Genomic DNA, 19,569 nt, shown 5'->3' on the forward strand with positions numbered 1-19,569 from the left:
ACCATTTTCTTCTCTTCAACCAAATATTCTCACAATGGGTATGATGAAAAGCTCTACTAATAACAAAAAATGTTCACTCTATAATTCTTCTTTAATATGATCAGACATTGTCTTAATGTTTGAAATACCATAATTTAACCAAAAATGTAAATTCCTGCCATGGTCTACAATCTAACAAGGCCCAAATCTTACAGATTTCAGAAGGAACACTTGGGAACTAATATGGTGAACAGTAAATAATTACCCTGACTAAAACAGGGATGAAGATATAGTAATTTTATCAGATTACTATTCTGATTACAGTTGACCAATAAATACACCTGATAGCAATGTACAATTTTTCCCAAATTTACACCCTGCTAACTCAAAAGATTTGACCCACATCATGGTGTCAGAGGACATTTACAGTATTCCAAAGGCATACAAGAGAATTTCAAGAAATGGATCAGCAAGATTGCAATGTCTTTACATTTTGTACCATTTTACTCAGATCTACGAGTTGGAAAATTTAAAGCCAAATATCAGCTCATATTCTTCATCGTAGATAAAGACAGAAAGAGGATAAAATATTAGAAAGAACACCGCTTTCCATAAGCATGAGGACCTTAAACTCCCAACCAATATTGCTCCCAGTGTTCCACAAAGTCTTGTACGAGGAACTTCCCTGGTGTACAAGTCATCTCCTTCAATACTTTTCAATGCAATAGAGAATGTCTAATTGCAGGTAGTTCCGAACTTTTAACAGAACCATTCCATTAATGATACAGAATGATAGGAATAGATACAAGTGAGGTGGTAGGCTGCCATAGAGCCCTTTTAATAGGTATTTCTTGTCCTGGTCCCTGCAAAAATGTTGAATTTATACGGATTCAAAATCTTATGACATGACTGCTGTGCTGCTTCCAGTTTATATTAACTGGAAGTCTTTGAGAACATAGAGGAAATCTAAATAAGAAAATATAAAAATATTGTTGGTTCATAAAACAATCAAACTTAACAGTGGGTTGTAAATTTGAATGCTATATTGAGGAAACTTGAAGATACTAACACAAAATTGTTTACACTGAAAAAACAATGTGATATTTCATATTAATATTAATCAGTGTTTTAAAACTCTGACTCCAGTTTGGAAACGGCCGAGGGTCGACTCTGACTCCGACTCGGTATCAACTCGGCCGGTTTGATTTCAATGACTCGGTCATTGTAAAAAATATATTAAATATTTATATTTTTATAGAAAAACATAATTTTAAAGATTTTCATTCATGTTTCCAAACACAAAGCTCTAGAATATAGAGAGAAGACATCATATGGTCAAAGTAGGCTCATGAATATATCCATTATATCAAAATGGCACCCAGTGCACTGTCCAATACATACATGAATGATGATATAGAGATCAAAACAAAAACACATAACCAAGGAGGCTCGAAATGGCCTCTACAAATGATGATCAAGTTTAAATTTGCTTCAATGAGATTACAAAGTGAAAAAGTGCTCTACTGAAGATATAAACTTGTAACCAATATATCAAATATCACTTGTTAACCAAGATTACAAGATCCAATTACCAAAGAACTTTAATATTATTCAATGAGACGATTATGGCAACGGTAGCAACATCTCCTTACCACTTATGTATGCTTATAAGGAAATTCTGTTTCAATTGCTAGATTTGCAAATTAGAACAAGAGAGGTCTGCAAAATTGCAAGAGCACAACTACAAGCAATAATATGAGATTGCTAACAGCGAGACAAGTAAATGACATGCAACAAAAAGATTCAACTATGCAATGCAATTTGCAAGAGAGAAATTCTTATGCAGACGAGATGCGACTAGAGTCTAACCATACACAATGAGAGAGAAGAAAAGTTAGTAACCAAACAAGGCTATCCTTGACAAGACAAGAGAGACACCAATAGAAATGATGATATCTTATGAGTCTGCCGCCCAAATGCTAATGAATTTGTCAAATATGCATTAGACATTCAGTGCCACTGTCAACAAAGATAAGATTGATGTAGCTTACTGCCAATGTATGACAGTCCACTTCAGATAAGATCAATGACAAATGCAAGTGAGGAAGAGCCAATGCACAACAATCACATCAGACGCACTTATGCTAGACCTTAGAAATATTACTGCAAACTCAAATCAGACCTCTGAACAATGCAATCAGTCAACTGTAGCAATGATATCAGTCCTCAAAGTCAAGATTGGGCACCAAAGATGTATGAGACAAAATACTAAAGATTATTCTTGCTATTAGTATGTACTATGCAGTGTTTAAGTGTTTTTAGGCTTATTTGTTAGGTCTTCTCTTGATGATTAGGGTCTGCAAACGATTTGTTTCAGTTCTGATATTTCATGACAGTCATGCTGCCAATATCTCACAGCTTAGCTAGAGCAGGCCGCTTTTCAGCCACAGTGACTGAGACGGCTGGGTTGTTACCGAGCCGGCCGAGTCGATCACCGGATCGGTCGGCTCGGTAACAACCCGGCCAGCCGAACAGTTTCGGCCACTGAGCCGACCCGGCCAGGCACTGGCTTGGTCTGGCTCGTCCATTTCAGTTTCGACTTGGCCGTTTTGTAACATTGATATTAATAGACTAGATAGTTATATTTCATGCAAATTTGAAATCTTTATAAGATATAGGCAAATTCAATCTCTAGAAATATGATTTTTAAGGGAATAGACAGATCAAGGCATTTCCTGAAAAAGTACAGAGACAGGGAGGGGATGGAGAGACATACAGCAAGCTGTCATGACAAAACCCAATTGAAACATGGGTAGCAGAGGAGCAAATAATGATACCATGCTATAATGATACAGGCCACCATTTCTCCACACAAGAAGTGATATAATACAAGCAGCAGCAAAGTAAAAAGAAGATAATTGGAAAAGTAGAGAGGAAAGAAACCATTATACCTCGTATCATACTAATACATCTGACAATTACTATTTACTCTGTTCCGGAATAATCTACTCAGCCCTCTTGAGAAACACAGGCTCGTCCTTCTCCGGAGGCATATATTCACCCTTGATAAATGTAGCTAACTCTGTTGGAGCAACAACCAGCTTCAACCATTCTCGTAACACCTCACCGTCAAGTTTCTCATTTGCTACCAGTTAAACAAGGATTATTAATGAAAGCTGCAAATTGTTCCTAGGTACAGAAATATAACATGCCAATATAATGTACATCGCATTTTACAAACACCAGTACATATATCTAGCAAGATGTTTCATTAAATATCATCACTACAATGCTTAAAGAACACAAAGCTTGAACTTGTATTTAGCATTTACCTTCTAATTGTGCACCAAGGCCCTCAAGTACAGTGGGATTAGAGCGTATGACAAGGAGTGCCATTGTCAAAGCCGATTGTAGCAAAATTTTCACCTCTCTTTGAACAAGGTCTACCATATGTCCCTGATACATGCTACATCAATTACCATATAGCTTACATGACATAAATACGAGGTTTATCAAATCAAAGATAACTACGAAGAAATAATAATTGTGTTCTTACCTGATCCTTGGCCCATGGCATTGCTCCTCCAGACTCATCAAGACCACCACCAGACAAAGTCGCCAATGAAATTGGACCTATGGACTTGTTAAGACCATATTCAGCGACAGCTTTGTATGCCATATCCGTTGCACGCTTTATATCATCAAGTGCACCAGTGGAAACACGACCTGAGTATACCACTTCCTCTGCAGCACGTCCCCCTAGAAGAGTCACTAAGCGACCACGTAACTCATCAACGAATAGCAAGTGACGATCTTCATTTCCAGGTGGCGTGTAAGTAAATCCTAGAGCCCCTCCTGATCTAGGCAATATACTCAGTTTCTGGCAGCAAATGGCAAGGGACAGACATTAGAATCAGATCTTCAGTTTTCAGTCATAAAACTGTCCACCTTAGTATGATATCTACTTTAGCTTAATCCAGCTATACTATAGAAAAACCAATGTTACAAATGGCTGTAAGTATTCCACCTCTACTCGAGGCTGTCCAGGAAGAAGGTTGGCAACAGCTGTACCTACAACAGCATGGCCGGCTTCATGTCGAGCCACAACTGCTTTCTCACTGAGTTGCAATGTCGAACGTTTTTTTTCTATACCCTAAAACAACACAGAATGAACATTAGCAATCATCTAGGATATTATATACAACCTTCCAGTAGACTTACAGTATCTTTGTATAAACAATCACCATAAGAAAAATGCAGTTAGTGATATTTTAAAATGAATAAACAAAAAGCCCTCCATTAACAAAAAGTGAAAAAGAAATTAACATTCAGGTAGAATTCACAGGTTATTTTAAAATGTTACATAATACATAGCATTTATTAGTAGATCCAATGCTAAATTTCATTAGACATTTAATTTCTAACAAATGTAATAGGCTTTAGCCAAGTAGCATTCCTCAGTCGAAAACCTTTTTCAGAACAGCATGAAAATACACCAAGACTTACAAACAAGGATAAAATAATATGAAACCGTCTCTAATTACTGCTGTAAACAGATCAACAACATAAAGTGAACTGGCAAAAGCAAGTTCAAATACTATATTTAAACAACTATCAAGTGAAGTATGCAATTGCATTTTGAGGAACCTTCAATTAGGGGGTATTTTTCTTTAAAGGGAAATAGGCCATTGTACTCAAAACCCAGGAAAACTCCATCCTCACCTCCAGCAGTTAGTTTTAATAGTGAAGATGAGGGTACTGGTACTAAAAACCACAATTACATTAATTTCAGCCAGCAGTGCTCACAAGGATACAGAAGAGTATGCAAACCAATGTAATCAACCCCGGTGAGGACCATAACCTAGAGAAGCCATGTTTGGAAATCACTGCTGGAAGGCTACAACAATAATTGCCACAATGCACTGTAGAAAATCACATAATGGCAATTAATGCAACTCTGAAAATTGCAACTCTTTTCTACAGGTTTTCTGGATCTTAACCCTGTGAATTTTCAGCCTTGGATGCTATGTGTTAGACACCTGATCCTCGGGGATTGGGTGAATAAATAGTAAATATGTAAATAAAAAGGATTATGAACAGTTAGAATAGGAATCGAACTTGGAAGATGAAAACCAAAGGTTGCCCTTGTATGTTATATATTCTATTCTCATCAAGGCAATGAAACATATTTGGTAGTCACTCTTTAGCCTGACATGGTATCAGAACCAAGTCTAACTGCCACACAGTGTAACTGCCCGCTCATACCTGCCTCTGATTTTTATGCCATTCTAGCTTGTCAGAGCTCCCTGCACATCTAACACTGCCTTTGCAGAAACGTAGCCCTCCACAGGCCTGCCATCGCTGTGTGGGATACAGTAATGCTCCCCTCTAATCTCATAACTCTTCAGCTCCTTGTCTTCATTCCTCCACTATAAGACTGTGTCCTTGCTTCCTCACGGCATTGTGACTAGAGATTTTCCATTTTTCTGTACAGTCAGCAAGTAGCGACAGTTAAACAGTGTGATAGAGTAAGAATGTGTCAGTTGATTTCAGGGTTTGAAGCTATTGTTGGGTTCAAGAACCTGTTTTTTCAATATTATCTAAGCCTTGAATTAGGAACAGGGGTTTCCGCTCCTGCAACCATTCGCATATGAATCATCTGCTATGATGGAAGAACACCGCTGATCTGTAATGGAATGAGATTTGTCAACTATTACAAATATTAGATCATTGCTCTTTCTGCTCATGAATACCACCATATCCACTTGTTGCAGTTGGGACCAAAGAAGAAGTTCTTGGTGTTGTTAAGGAGAATGTGCAATTGAAACTTCTTGCAGTGCACACCCCCTCCCTCTTTATATATAGCTCCAATTCGTGATTCAAAAACTCGAATCCAGTCTGTAATATGCTATGGCTTTCGAACCCCACAAGTGCCACGAAATTATTCTATCAAGAACATAGACTGACTGACTTTTTCTATCGATCAGATGGTGAATGGGACAGACCTGTTACCCACCACTTGTGGGTGTCACCCATAGGAGAATTTTTTCTCCTAGATTGTCCTCAGCCGGCAGCTAGCAGCCACCAGATAGCTCGATGTGCTATCATCTTTGCCACATGAGCCAGCCAGTATGCACCCTCGCCCATCTATCATGATCATATATTTGAAGGTGAGCCTTCCAACCCCAAAGGCATGGCTTTCATTATGTAGTTGGGTATTTTTGCTTGCTTATCATGGACACTTCTGGGCATGGATTAGTGGGGGATTCGGCCGAAAGAATGGGCTTGGTTTGTACCCATCCCCTTGTCCAACCCGGTGGTTAGTCTTGTATCTAGTCCCATGGGATCTCCTCCACTGGCTACTAGCTTTAGGAGTTGCACTACATGGGAAATCCCATTTTTGGTTGTGTGGTCCCGCTTCCCAACACTACATGCATCACTCCCCTCCGCTCATTATAACCCCTTTTCACATGTTTCCCATCCAGGCCCACATTTGTCCATTGGGTCCACAAGGAGTTAGCCTCCCCTTCCCCCTGTCCACACATTGAGTCGGGCCTGGAACGATGCCCCAGAGGTTGATGCAACTAAAAAGAAAGTAAAAGCATAATTTGGCCACTCTCAACCGGAAATGTACCATAAAATGCAAAAGATGGCAGGGACACAAATTTAGCATGTGGGCAAAAGCCATCATGAGCTCTACCCCCTATCATCATGGCCATCACCCTCGTTCCTAGGCCCCTATATGAGCCCCCTACATCATGAAGGAACCCATGATTGTTCCAACCCCTGGTGGCCGATGCACTGTCCATCCTTAAAGGGGATATTCACTACTATATCATTCACATCATGTTCTCATCCCCTAGAGCCCCGAGCAGTTATAAAAGAAAAATCAATAAAAAAAGCAAAAGGCATACGAAGAAGGGTCAAAAAGCAAAGGTCGAGGTAATTCATGTACCACGATTGCTCCCTCCTACATTTAGACACCCAAGTGTGGGTTTTCTTCATCATAGCCACACTTGTACCATGGCATGTGACTTGGATCCTTCCCCTGATGCCCCACTCCATTCCATCATTATATCACATGACACCTGCCACATGACGGATGTACCATGGACCTCTCGCTCCCTTAGAGATTGAAACCACCTAATAGGGTCCTTGATTAACCTCCTTCTTGAACTTGGTGACACCTGTACACTCTAAATCCCATTATGGAAAAGCATGCCACCATGAAGTGCCCCCTTGGTTCCATGATATGTAAGTTCATTTGCTCAATTACACTAATGATTGGTTGTACTAAAAGGTGAGGAGACGCATTGATCTTATACAGGACTGTAGGTGGGTCTTCATCTTGGGGATTGATCTCCCTATACAGGGTCCAATCCCTTTAGAGGGTCTTAATGGCATTTGTAGGGTGTGCGTTGAGAGCCATGGACCTCCACTATACCAGAAAGCAGATAGCATGCCATGGGAACCTTTAGCACCATTCATTGCTCGCTCGTGTCCCACTCATTTGATGATGATGATGCACCTGGACCACCTTGCCTAGCCAGCTACACACTTGCACCAAACACTTGGCAGTTGATCCAAGGCCCAAATGGGGTTGTTTCTTACCATGGGAGATAAAGGGAGGGCTTGCATCATTGTTTTAGCCCTTGTAGATGGGATACATGCTTGTTTGATTCAGTTGGAGACCCATGAGGATGATTTTGTGCCCCCACAGCCATTTGGGGGCACCACAAGTCATTTTCTTGGAGATCAAGGGACCATCCCATTCGTCACTATTTTTGGAGCTCTTCCTTTCATTTTGGCACATGTTGGACTTCACTAGGCCTTCCAACAACCCTCCTAGATATTGTATTATCATTTTGGCCCCCTTGAGAGGCTTATTTTTCAAATTATGGAGTTATTTGGTGGGCTTGTCACCAGAATGTTGTTACTCGTACATTATTTTATTATTAGGGGCATCATTAGCCTAATTAGGCAAATCGAATCCCTCAGAGAATAATATAAATATGAGAGAGGTTCATTTGATTTCTCATCATCACTTGGATTTGTGATATATCTTTCTAAAGATTTTGGTCCTGCAATTTGTGGAATGATTTGGATGATTAAATGTATTTTGATGTATGGAATATTTTCGCTATCTCTCTTGGAGCTTCTATTTTGCAAATGTGATGGATGGATATACTCTCTTGTCATGTATGTGCTCTTTTCATGTGAATTTCTTTGTAATTTATGTCTATTGTATGGAACGCTATGCTTTGATTTTGCTTGTGCCCTAAAAATTAATGTGAATTTATAAAACACTTGTTATCTTGGCTCATTGCATATGTTATTCATCTTGGCAAGAAGAACGAATTCTCCTAGGGGTAGGTTCTGCACATTTTACCTCAAAACTCCATCAAATCTTCCATATCAAAGTATAAAAGTCTAAAGTTGTCGTGTAGCTGCCTCCATTAATAGTGAAGTTGCTTCTTTAGGCCTCCTTGAAGAACGAAATTCCCAAAACTTGATCAATTTGACTTCAATCTTCCCAATAGCTAGGCACTGGTCCTAGATCCTTGATGGTCAACCCTAAAACTATTTTTTCACCTTTTTCTTATTTTTCTACCCTAACCCTAGAAGGCCAACTAGGGCCTAGCACGAATTGCATTAGAGACATCTCCTTGAGGTGAAAATTGGTACACTACTAAGTTGTCCCTTTCTCTAAGTGCCCTTAAAGTTTCAAGAAATTTCCATGGCTAGTTTGAGAGAAATCTCAAGCCCTAGCCCCAAAATCATTTCTATTCTTCACCCTCCTTGGTTAGAGGCATTTCTAGGGTCATCTGATCTCAAAAACTCAACGAAAGTTCACCTTTCTTTAACCCTTCCTTCGAATCCTCGCTTGACCTTGTCATATTGTTGATGATCACCCTAAACCCTAGGCCTCGCTTGGGTCCCCTAGGTCTCTCTTGTGGTCCCACCCTTTGTATGATCTATATTTCACAAAACCTTAAGAGAGGTCCTCCTCCCTTTCTAAGAAACCTTGACCTAAGCATAACTCTTTTGTTGAATATCCTTTCACCTAGGTTTAGGCCTCCTTCCCTTAAGCTTTTCTTGGATAGCCCTTCTTTTGCTTCTAAAACAAGCAACCTATTATCTAAGCCTCTCCTTTGAATGGGCTTTGGAAATCACATTGCATTGTTACTTACATCATCATTCTAGTGATTTCCACCATACCGGGACTCTTCCCATTGGTGAAAGTTCATAAAGAGTTGGGGACATCGACTGAGGTGATAGTGGGTCCTTGTCCCATTGTTGCCACTTGGTTTGGTAGTTGCCCCTTTGGAACCCCTCCTAGCACCTGTTAATTTGGCAGCTCAGTGATAAATTCCAACCATGGGACGAAATTCCTCTTTTCGAGAGGACAAATTTTGACTATTATAGCTTGACTATTGAAGCGTTCAATTCAGACCAAGGAAAGTGTACTTTTGAAGAAAATCCCACATGTGCACATTTGATCAGGGCGGCCCTAAAGAAAATTGGACACTCTTGGAAGTCTATAAATACAAGGTGACCTCAACCTCATTTGGAGATCATCACAAAGCATTCTTCTATTCTCTCTTTGGTTTTGGCTCACACAGGTTTGAGCCAGTTCACGAAGATTGGTTCGCATAGGTCCGAAATTACAGGGTCCGAAGCTCTCACGTGTTATAGGGTTTTTGGTTCCCAATCGCAGACATGCCACAAGGAATTTCCAGTTGTAAGTTTGTAACCGTAAGCCTATGCATGTGATTGAAGGGTTTTAGCCGCACGCACGACTCTCTCTCTCTATGCGGTTGAGTCCTAGGGTTTGAATTTTACAGTTGACCAAAGTTTTCGTCAGTTGATCGTAGAGTTCGACAGTTGACCACAGGGAGTGACAATTAATCGCAGGCTTCTGAATCAGGGTTTTGATTATTAGCATTCTTGGGTTCATCTCATGGGTAATGTTTAGTTGACTTTGTTGGATAGGATTATTGTTGAAGATATGGATCATTGTACTCTCTCTCTTGTTGAATCATTCAATGACAATCTAATAATAAGAAGAGTTTGAAAGGGATTTCCCCGTAGTGGGTTTTGCCCTGGTCTCTGGCCAATTGTAATGACTATGTGTGAATGATTTTCTTTATTGTTCCTTTATGTTCCGTTGTATTGATGATGATGTGGTTCTATCTATATAATTGCATATGTTGTTGAATAATGTTGTAAAACTGAGTAATGATATGATGGTATGGGGTGAATTTAATATGTAATGATGAAATGCAATTATCAAAGCAAAGAACAATATAGCCCTAAGAAAATTTAACAGGACCCCTACTAGATTGAGCAGTAACAGGACCAAAAATCAATTTGTTACAAGTCGGCCCAGGCCCCATTACTTTATTTCTAACAGATTCTGATAAACTGCCTTCTCAAGACGAGATTCAAGAGTTATTGAGGTGTAACGTTCAAGGAGAGAGAAATTATTATTAGCGCAGTGATTCATAGATGCATTCCCTCATCCCCATTATCGACATAATGCTAACTAGCAAGGAGAACTACAAAGAATGGCCTAGAAAGATCAAGAATACCCTCATTTTTAATGACTTGTGGAAAGACGTCTATGAAGGAGAGGATGATAATGCATATGTCAAGCACTACTTGTTGCTTCTGTAATCGAAGAGGTGATTCATCGCATATTTTCAATTACAAGTCAGGATTTATATGACTCACACTCATAATTGGAAGTCGTTCAGTTAATGATCAACCTCTTCAACCTTCAGTTGCAAGATGATGACCCCTAGTCCTAGCCTCAGAAATTAGAGCCATCATGCATGATGTAAATGACATTGGAGTTCAGATCGACATTCCTCTCACAACCTTTGTCAAGGCCCTCTATCCCACATACTCTCACTATCTTGAATCCCTACAAGCTAGTGTGCAATTCAAGGCCATTATTTTTTACTCTTATGGATAAGTTCACAGCTCAAGAGAAAGCTTCTGTAATTGAAGAGGTGATTCGTCGCATAGTTACTTGTTGCTTCTGTAATTGAAGAGGTGATTTGTCGCATAGTTTCAATTACAAATCAAGATTTATATGACTCACACTCATAACTGGAAGTCATTCATTTAATGATCAACCTCTTCAACCTTCAGTTGCAAGATGATGACTCCCTAGTCCTAGCCTCAAAAATTAGAGCCATCATGCATGATGTAAATGCCATTGGAGTTCAGATGGACATTCCTCTCACAACCTTTGTCAAGGCCCTCTATCCCACATACTCTCACTACAAGCTAGTGTGCAATTCAAGGCCATTATTTTTACTCTTGTGGATAAGTTTACAGATCAAGAGAAAGCTTGGGGAAAAGGAAGACAACAACTCCATCCTCTAAAGAAGTAGTGTTCCTTGCTCAGAAATAGAAGAATCAGTCACATGATTCTCCTAAAAGAAGTGGCAGGAAATGAGCATGTGGAATAAAGAAATTTGAAGGTGGGGGGTGTAAAACTACAAAAAGAGAAAGATTTGATCTTCACCGCATTCATTGCAACAGAGATGGACATGATGTGACAACATGCAAAATCCCCCAAGAGAAAAAATCAAAGACAATCAAAACTAGAAAGAAGCCAAAGGTAAAACATCTGATCCACCAAAAGGTAAACCACCTGATCTACTCATTATATTGTTGCCCATTGCAATGTTGGAGTAACTGAAATTTTGTTTCATACCTTGCTTCTTAAAGAGATGCATGGATGCTTGATACAAGTGCAACAAGTCATATAACTTTTCAGAAAGACTTCTTTCAAGACCTCAGTAACAACGTAGATAGAGTAGTATACTTTGCAAACAAATCAAACGTGAAGGCTTTAGAACTTGGCACCATCATGTTTAAATTGCCCAGACTTCCTAATTTTCTTCTACATGATGTACTCTACCTTTTAGAATTGTGAACAAATCGGTTGTCCCTTGTTCACACTTGTTGTAGTCGAAGTTGTTACTAGAAGGTCTAAGGTTGTTGTTGTAAGCTGTGTAAGGAAATTTCATCAAGAAGGAAGGTTGACTAGGTCTTGGAGGGGTCTTTGTCAAGGTTCTTAGGCCTTGGAATTCATCATTTGAATATTCTATAAGGAGACAAGAATCCTTCTAGGTTTTCCTCTCAAGAGGAGAGGTTTTGGCCTTGACTAGCAGCCTACATTTTGTGTCCTCTTGTCTCTTTGATCTTCATTGTTTCGTAGTTGTTTGATGATAGAGAACACAATAATAATCAGGAGAAAAAAAGAAATTAATAACAAGTACCTCAAGTTAAGTAAAAGAACATCATAAACAGTTATCAAAGTAAGAGAAATCACCTAATCTAGCTGCCCCTAGATTTCTCAACATGGTTTCAGAGCTAAGTTGACAAGACAAGAAGAGGTAGTTTGAAGATCATCAATTAAAGGACACATAAGAAGCATCAAGAAGACAAGAAGTTGAAGATATCATCTACAAAAGGAGCATCTTCACTTGACAAGTAAGCATTTCATATTTATGTTTGAATCTACAATCAAAATGACTTCATTCTGCAAGGAAACCAACAAATTGGTTGGGTCATCAAATTTCCTTGCATGGAAGAAGAGGATAGACTTGACCCTCATAGAGAATGAAGTTATTGGACATGTTAAGGGCTCAATCTCCAAACCATCACAAGTGGAAACTCAAGCACTATCGAAGTATATGAAAGGGGAAACAAGGGCTCTATTAGAATAATGTTATTTAGTGTTTAATGCTCATTCTTATTAGTTGTTGCTATTTTTATCATTTTAGCAGTTTCTTAGATGAAACTGGTTGTTTCTATTTCCTAATAGAAACTTGATGTTTCTATTCTATAAATATCGTTGTATTACTTATTGAGCTTCATTTTGCTCATGAAAATTAATTCAATTCATTCATTGATTATGGTATCAGAGCACAGGTATCTTTCGAAATAATTTTTCATTGCTTGAAAAATTATGTGGATCATTTCGAAATTGCTCTTGGAATCTGAAATTTTTTTGGGCATCAATTGTTTTTTGGACGTTGTTTAATTTGCGCCTGCGGGTTCCGACTACTCCGAGGGTTTCTTAATTACTGGAATATACTTTGGAGTCGATCCTCCGGCTGATCATCCCACTATGCTGCACTACAGCAACTCGCAGTCTAGTTTTTTTTGGGCTTTCGCAAAGATTCAAATCCGTTACTGTGTGTGCAGTTTAAGTTACAAGCATGACCACCACGAGAATCTGGCGTGTCTTTTATGCCATGGATAGCCGCATAAAGTTAAAACCTGTTCAGGATCTTACAGGGGTTCTCGCTAATTCTCTCTGGCGAACGAAGTCTCGTGCTGTTCATGGTGCCGACGCTTTGTTAATTGAAAGCAATATCGGGTGACTGTTTGAGGATCATATGAAAACCCCTCAGTAAAGTCGAAGACACAGGAGTTCGGTTTATCCTCAGAGGTTCAAACTAAGGGGAGCATCTGCTCACAGTACGCGAAGCACCCACACAGCTTATGAAGATTGACAGAATTTAACACCAGTTTCCTGTATTTTCTTAAATCTTTGTGTTTTCTTTTAATTTGTGTGTCAATGACTTGTAAGTGATACACCTTTAGCCTTGTCCTTGGTCCGCATAGCGCTCAGTTCCTCCACCGTGTCCCACAACGCCGCGCACTCACTAGACGTCTCATTATCTGCGCAAGTCTCAATCGTCGTCTTTATGCTCTCCTCAACAATCTCCGACATGTTGCCCTTGGCAGGGGTGGGACTCGACATTGCGACCACCTGAATCCCAATCCTCCGGCCTCCAACGCTTCTGTAACCTCTGTCAGCCGCGGTCTTGCCCTGAAATTTCAGGTACAAGGGCTTGGACGAAAATACAGCGGCAGCAGCGACGTCATTTGACGGAAAAAGAACGGCCTTCGAGACCGTGGTTGCGTGTGATTGACTAACTGACGATTAGGATCGACGACTGTGTGTTCGCCATAATTATCAGTCGTTACAACGTTTTGCACATTTCCGCGAATTATTTGAGGACGTGAGACTGTTTCAAATTGCTCTCCATCTATTTCTGGAATTGCGTGCCATCTCAGAGACAAGTTTTGCATGTGCTGCAGAGGTTTAAAGGCTGAGATTTGGAGTATTAGAGGGACGTGTTCAGTCCTATTACTGGAGTAAAGTTTTGCGCTGTTCTTTTCTGTACCTGAGCAAGAGTTAGCTGGAACTTGGCATTCCCATAGCAGCATATGTCTCCACCTATATACCAGTACGCACAGCACAAAGCAATACGCGTCATTTAACAACAACGGTTGAGCAAACCAAGGAGGGGCCGGTGAATTTTTTTTTTTTTTGGCGTGATACAGGTATCATCTGTCCATAAATATTAAGATTTTTGGGTCTATTTCTCTTACATCAGCACCTGTCAGATTTTGTCCAGATCAGTCGGCATCTACATTGAAATTTGTGCCAGACTCCTTTGTTGTTTTCCGTGTCTTGGGAAACATACAGATGGCTTCGCTAACAAATCTGATGTTGGAAGGCAGTCAGCGCTTTAATGGCACAAATTATAACATCTGGAAACAAAGAATGTTGACTATTTTTGAATATAGTCGTCTTGATCAGCTCGTTCTGAACAAAGAGCTCTGTCCTGGTACAGCTAGCACCGATCAAGATAAGTTTGATGATCGAAATTGAGAGATCGTTATGCTTCTCAAGCTCCTTGTCACTGATGATCAGTTACCACAGATTCCTTCTGGCAAGACAGCTGCCAAGATCTGGCAACATTTGAAGGAATTGCACGAGACATCCGACAAGAGAAGAGCTTTCTTTCTCAAGAATCAGTTGTTCTCCATCATGATGGACGAACATATGTCTTTACAGGGACATCTTAACAAAATTAAAGACATTCGAGATCAGCTCGAAGCCATTCGTCGGACCATGGAGGAAGAAGATATGGTAGTCATCACTCTGAAAAGTCTACCAAAATCTTATGAACACTTCATAGAAACACTCAACATTACCACCACAAATGTTGATCTAAAGTTTCCAGAGTTACGCACCAAACTCCTGCAGCAGGATCGTTGGAAACAGAAGTTTGGTAGTGGTGCTTCATCAGCCTCCTCATAAAATGCTTTTGCTGCCAAATATCAGTCCTCTCAGTCCTTTCAGCAGAAAGGTTCTTCTCAGCCTTTTGATCCTGCTAGGAAGAAAAGTGTGCAGTGTAATTATTGTCACAAGTTTGGCCGCATGAGGAAAGATTGCCGACAAAGGATTCCTTCTGAACAAAAGAAACAAGGAGGGCCCCATCAGACAGCGAATGTTGCAGAACATTCCGAGCAGACAGAATTTTCCTTTTACGCCTTTATGGCTAAAAGGTCTTCAAATCATGTCCCGTCTTCTGCTTGGTACATTGACTCTGGTGCATCACGCCATTTCTCTCACAGGCGTGACTGGTTTATTGACTTCTCACCTTTCAGTGATTCTGTGGTATTTGGTGGAGGTGAAAAGTACACAGTGGTTGGCAGAGGTACAGTTCAGATCCAATCGGGTGGGCGCACACTCATCTTCCTGATTGCGTACTCTATTCCTGGTATGGAAATTAATCTGTTGTCTGTCAGCCAGATTATGAGGAACTCTCCTCAGCTTGATGTAGTGTTCAGTGCGCACAAGTGCTCCATCATCAACAGGGAGACTAGTCTTACGGTCGTTGTTGGCCTAGAGGATCATGGTTTATACAGGCTTCTTGACACTGGTGATTCTCCAGAAGTGGCTCTAGCAGCTCGTGTTTCTCCCATCAGCACTATGTGGCATCAGCGATATGGGCATCTAAACGTGCAGAATCTCTCTCAGCTCTCTCGGGAGGGACTTGTGTCAGGGTTACCTGATATTCAGACTCAGCAGTTGGGAGTTTGCGGTGCCTGTCAAGCTAGCAAGCAACATCAGTCTTCATTCGAGGATGGAGAATCTTGGCGCGCATCTAAGGTACTCCAGTTAATTCATGCTGGTATTTGTGGTCCTATGAATACATCTTCTATTACTGGTTGCAAATATTTTTTGCTTATTGCAGATGATTTCAGTAGAAAGATGTGGGTGTATTTTCTAAAAAAATAAATCTGATGTATTTAGTACCTTTCAAAAGTTTAAAACCTTAGTTGAAAAAGAGTCTCGCTGTAATATCATGACTCTTAGGACAGATAACGGGGGGGAATTTTTTTCTTCTGCTTTTTCCAACTTCTGTAATATTCATGGCATCAAACGCCAGTTAACTACACCCTACACTCCTCAGCAGAACAGTGTTGTCGAATGCCGCAACCGTACGGTTGTTGAAATGGCTCGTTCCATGTTACAACACAGGAGTGTTCCGAACAAATTCTGGGTTGAAGCAGTATTTATTGTTGTCTATCTTCTTAACCGATCACCTACTCAGGTTGAAGAGGTTTGGTCTGGTCGTAAGCCTAAGATCAGTCACCTCAAAGTATTTGGCTCGATTGCATATGTTTGGATTCCAGCTGCTAAGCGCTCTAAGTTGGATTCCAAGCCAGAAACTCATGATGACAGGGTACAGTGATCATCACAAGGCCTATCGGCTGATAGATATAGCCACTGGTCATCTTAACTTCAGTCAAGATGTAGTATTTGATGAAGACAGAGGATTCTTTCAGTTTTCTCCTTCTAAGCAGTATTCTGAGGATCAGCCTCACAGTGTTCTTCTTCCGATAGGTCCACCTAATGGGAGGGATGATGCAGCATTAATATTTGTAATACACTACCTGAGCTTCCTCCGGAAAATAACCCTCCTCTTGCTACTCCTATTGTTCCTGAGCCTTCTCCACCTCCTCCTCATATTGGTTCCTCTACTCTCCAGCCTAAATGGTGGGCTGAAACCATTGGTGATCTCCGAGATAATGAGCTCCTTGAAGGTAGAACTTCTAGACATAAGAGCAAACAGCAGTCTACAGTAAATTTTGCTCTTATGTCTAACCTGCACAGTGTTTTTGAACCTCAAACCTATTCAGAGGCTAAGGGTACATCTGAGTGGGAACAGGCTATGGAAGCTAAATTCCAGAGTCTTCAGAAGAATCACACGTGGACCCTTTCTGATCTACCTGCAGGGAAAATGCCCATCAACTGCAAATGGGTGTATAGAGTGAAATACAAAGCCAACGGAACCCTAGAAAAGTATAAAGCTCGTCTTGTTGCTCGAGGGTTCTCACAGAAGGAAGGCATCAACTATGAGGAGACCTTTGCTCCTACAGCCAAGATGAGTACCATATGACTTGTCCTTGCCCTAGCAACTCAATTCAATGGGAAAGTTCATTAGATGGATGTTAAGAGTGCTTTCCTAAATGGTGACTTACAGGAAGAAGTCTACATGACGCAGCCTCCAGGATTCAAGGTTGTCGGTCAAGAACAGAAAGTGTGTAGATTGGTTAAAGCACTCTATGGATTGAAACAAGCTCCTCGGGCTTAGCACATGAAAATTGATCAGTACCTGACAGATCATGGCTTTTAGTGGAGCCCATCTGATGCCAACCTGTATATCAAGCATACTGGTGATGATATTTTGTTTGTGGTTGTCTATGTGGATGACCTTATCATTACTGGCAGCTCTGCACATTTGATCCATGGGATCAAACAAGACTTATGCAGCACCTTTGATATGACAGACTTGGGACTTCTTCATCACTGTCTGGGGGTTGAAGTCTGGCAGACTGAGAACAACATCTTTCTCTCTCAGTACAAGTATGCCAAAAATCTTGTGGACAGGTTCAGAATGCAGGATTGCAAACTGGCCACGACTCCTATGGAACAAGGGCTCAAACTTTCAGCTCAATCATCCTCCCCTCTTGTGGATGAAACTTTACTCAGGCAATTAGTGGGCAGCCTCATCTACCTTACTGCCACTAGACCTGACATCAGTTTTGCAGTGAGCTACATTTCCCGCTTCATGTCAACTCCTAAGGCTGGTCATTGGATAGCAAAAAAGCGTGTGCTACGTTATGTGCATGGCACTCCTGATCATGGACTCCTATACACTCGAAGTTTCGATCCTATACTCAGTGGTTACACAGATTCTGACTGGGCCGGTTCGGTTGATGACCGTAAATCTACAGCTGGGTATGTGTTTAGTCTAGGATCCAGTGTTGTCACCTGGACTAGTAAGAAGCAGCAGGCAGTGGCTCTCTCCTCAATAGAAGCAGAGTATCGGGGAGCAGTTAAGGCATCTTGTGAGGCAGTTTGGCTTCGACGTATGCTTGCGAATATGCATGTTTCCTAGACAAGTCCTACTCCCTTGTTCTGTGATAATCAGGGAGTGCTCAAACTTGCCAAGAATCCAGTTTTTCATGAACGAACAAAGCATGTGGAAACCCATTGCCACTATATTCGCCAGCTTGTTGAAGACGGATCCGTTCAATTGTGATGTGTTCCCACAACGAAGCAGCATGTAGACATCTTCACCAAGCCTCTTGGTCCTGATAAGTTTGTAAAATTCAGAGGGTCTATCGGTGTTGTAAATAGATTGAGCATTAAGGGAGGGTATTAGAATAATGTTATTTAGTGTTTAATGCTCATTCTTATTAGTTGTTGCTATTTTTATAATTTTAGCAGTTTCTTAAATGAAACTGGTTGTTTCTATTTCCTAATAGAAACTTGATGTTTCTATTCTGTAAATATCTCTGTATTACTTATTGAGCTTCATTTTGCTCATGAAAATTAATTCAATTCATTCATTGATTAGGCTCAAAGAATCCTCATAGAATCAATCAAGGATTCCCTCATCCCTTATTTAGCAAAGTTCGAGAACTTAAAAGAAATTTATGATAAGCTGGTAGAATTGTTCTCCGTAAGCACTCCAGGGGAAGTTATATCATTGAGAACCAAGCTATGTAAGATGAATGTATCAAAAGAAGAAGGGATAGCCTCATACCTCATGAAGGTGTCACCAATAAGAGATCAACTTCAAGAATTAGGAGAAATAATGTTTGATAAAGAAATTACCACCGTTGTGCTCAATGCACTACCTAGTGAATAGGGCAACTTTGCATCAAATATCTATGGAAAGAAGGAAGCCACTCCATTCAGTGAACTTTGGTCATTATGTAAGATTGAAGAAACTAGGTTGAACGCAAAAAGCAGTGTTGGATCAAATGAACAAATTCAAGTATATGTTGCCATGGCCAAGAGAAAAGGAAAGTTTGGAAAGTTTGATCCTTAGCAAAAGAAGAAGATCAATATGTCAAAGATACAATGCTATGAGTGTAATGAATGCAACCACTTTAAAAGGAATTGTCCCAAACTCAAGAAGGACAACAAGAAGAGAAAGGAAATAAATGAAGCCCATGTCACCGAAGAAGTGGAAGAAACAGAAAAGAGGAAATCAACGGAGGAGGAAGTGAAAGATCTCTACTATGACTGAGATAATCTCCTTCATTTAGTTCTTTTCAATTATAAAGAGAATAGAAAGAATCACAAGAATGATAGGATGCATTATAGCAAGAAAGAGATCACATCATCATAGAAGCATGGAAGGATAGCTGAAGTAAGTCTATATGGCTATAGCATTCACCATGATAGAA

The 19,569-nt window shown here is 40.2% G+C and overlaps 1 protein-coding gene across 1 annotated transcript in view; it reads right to left on the reverse strand.

The window, feature by feature from the left end:
• Nucleotides 1–210: 210 nt before the first annotated feature.
• LOC149149330 (ATP-dependent zinc metalloprotease FTSH 7, chloroplastic-like) overlaps nucleotides 211–19,569 on the reverse strand; it is a 144,428-nt gene continuing 125,069 nt past the window's right edge. Inside the window, exons 10-14 of the mRNA XM_089445053.1 lie at nucleotides 4,007–4,132; nucleotides 3,536–3,859; nucleotides 3,312–3,435; nucleotides 2,931–3,124; nucleotides 211–842 (exon numbers count right to left, since the gene is read on the reverse strand). Coding sequence (XP_089301179.1) covers nucleotides 2,985–3,124; nucleotides 3,312–3,435; nucleotides 3,536–3,859; nucleotides 4,007–4,132 — 714 coding nt within the window. The 3' untranslated portion in view covers nucleotides 211–842; nucleotides 2,931–2,984. The remainder of the gene's footprint in view (nucleotides 843–2,930; nucleotides 3,125–3,311; nucleotides 3,436–3,535; nucleotides 3,860–4,006; nucleotides 4,133–19,569) is intronic.

This window comes from Pinus tabuliformis, chromosome 9, assembly GCF_031772625.1.
Source record: "Pinus tabuliformis cultivar Carrire ecotype Pingquan chromosome 9, CPIR1, whole genome shotgun sequence".
Lineage (NCBI taxonomy): Eukaryota > Viridiplantae > Streptophyta > Pinopsida > Pinales > Pinaceae > Pinus > Pinus tabuliformis.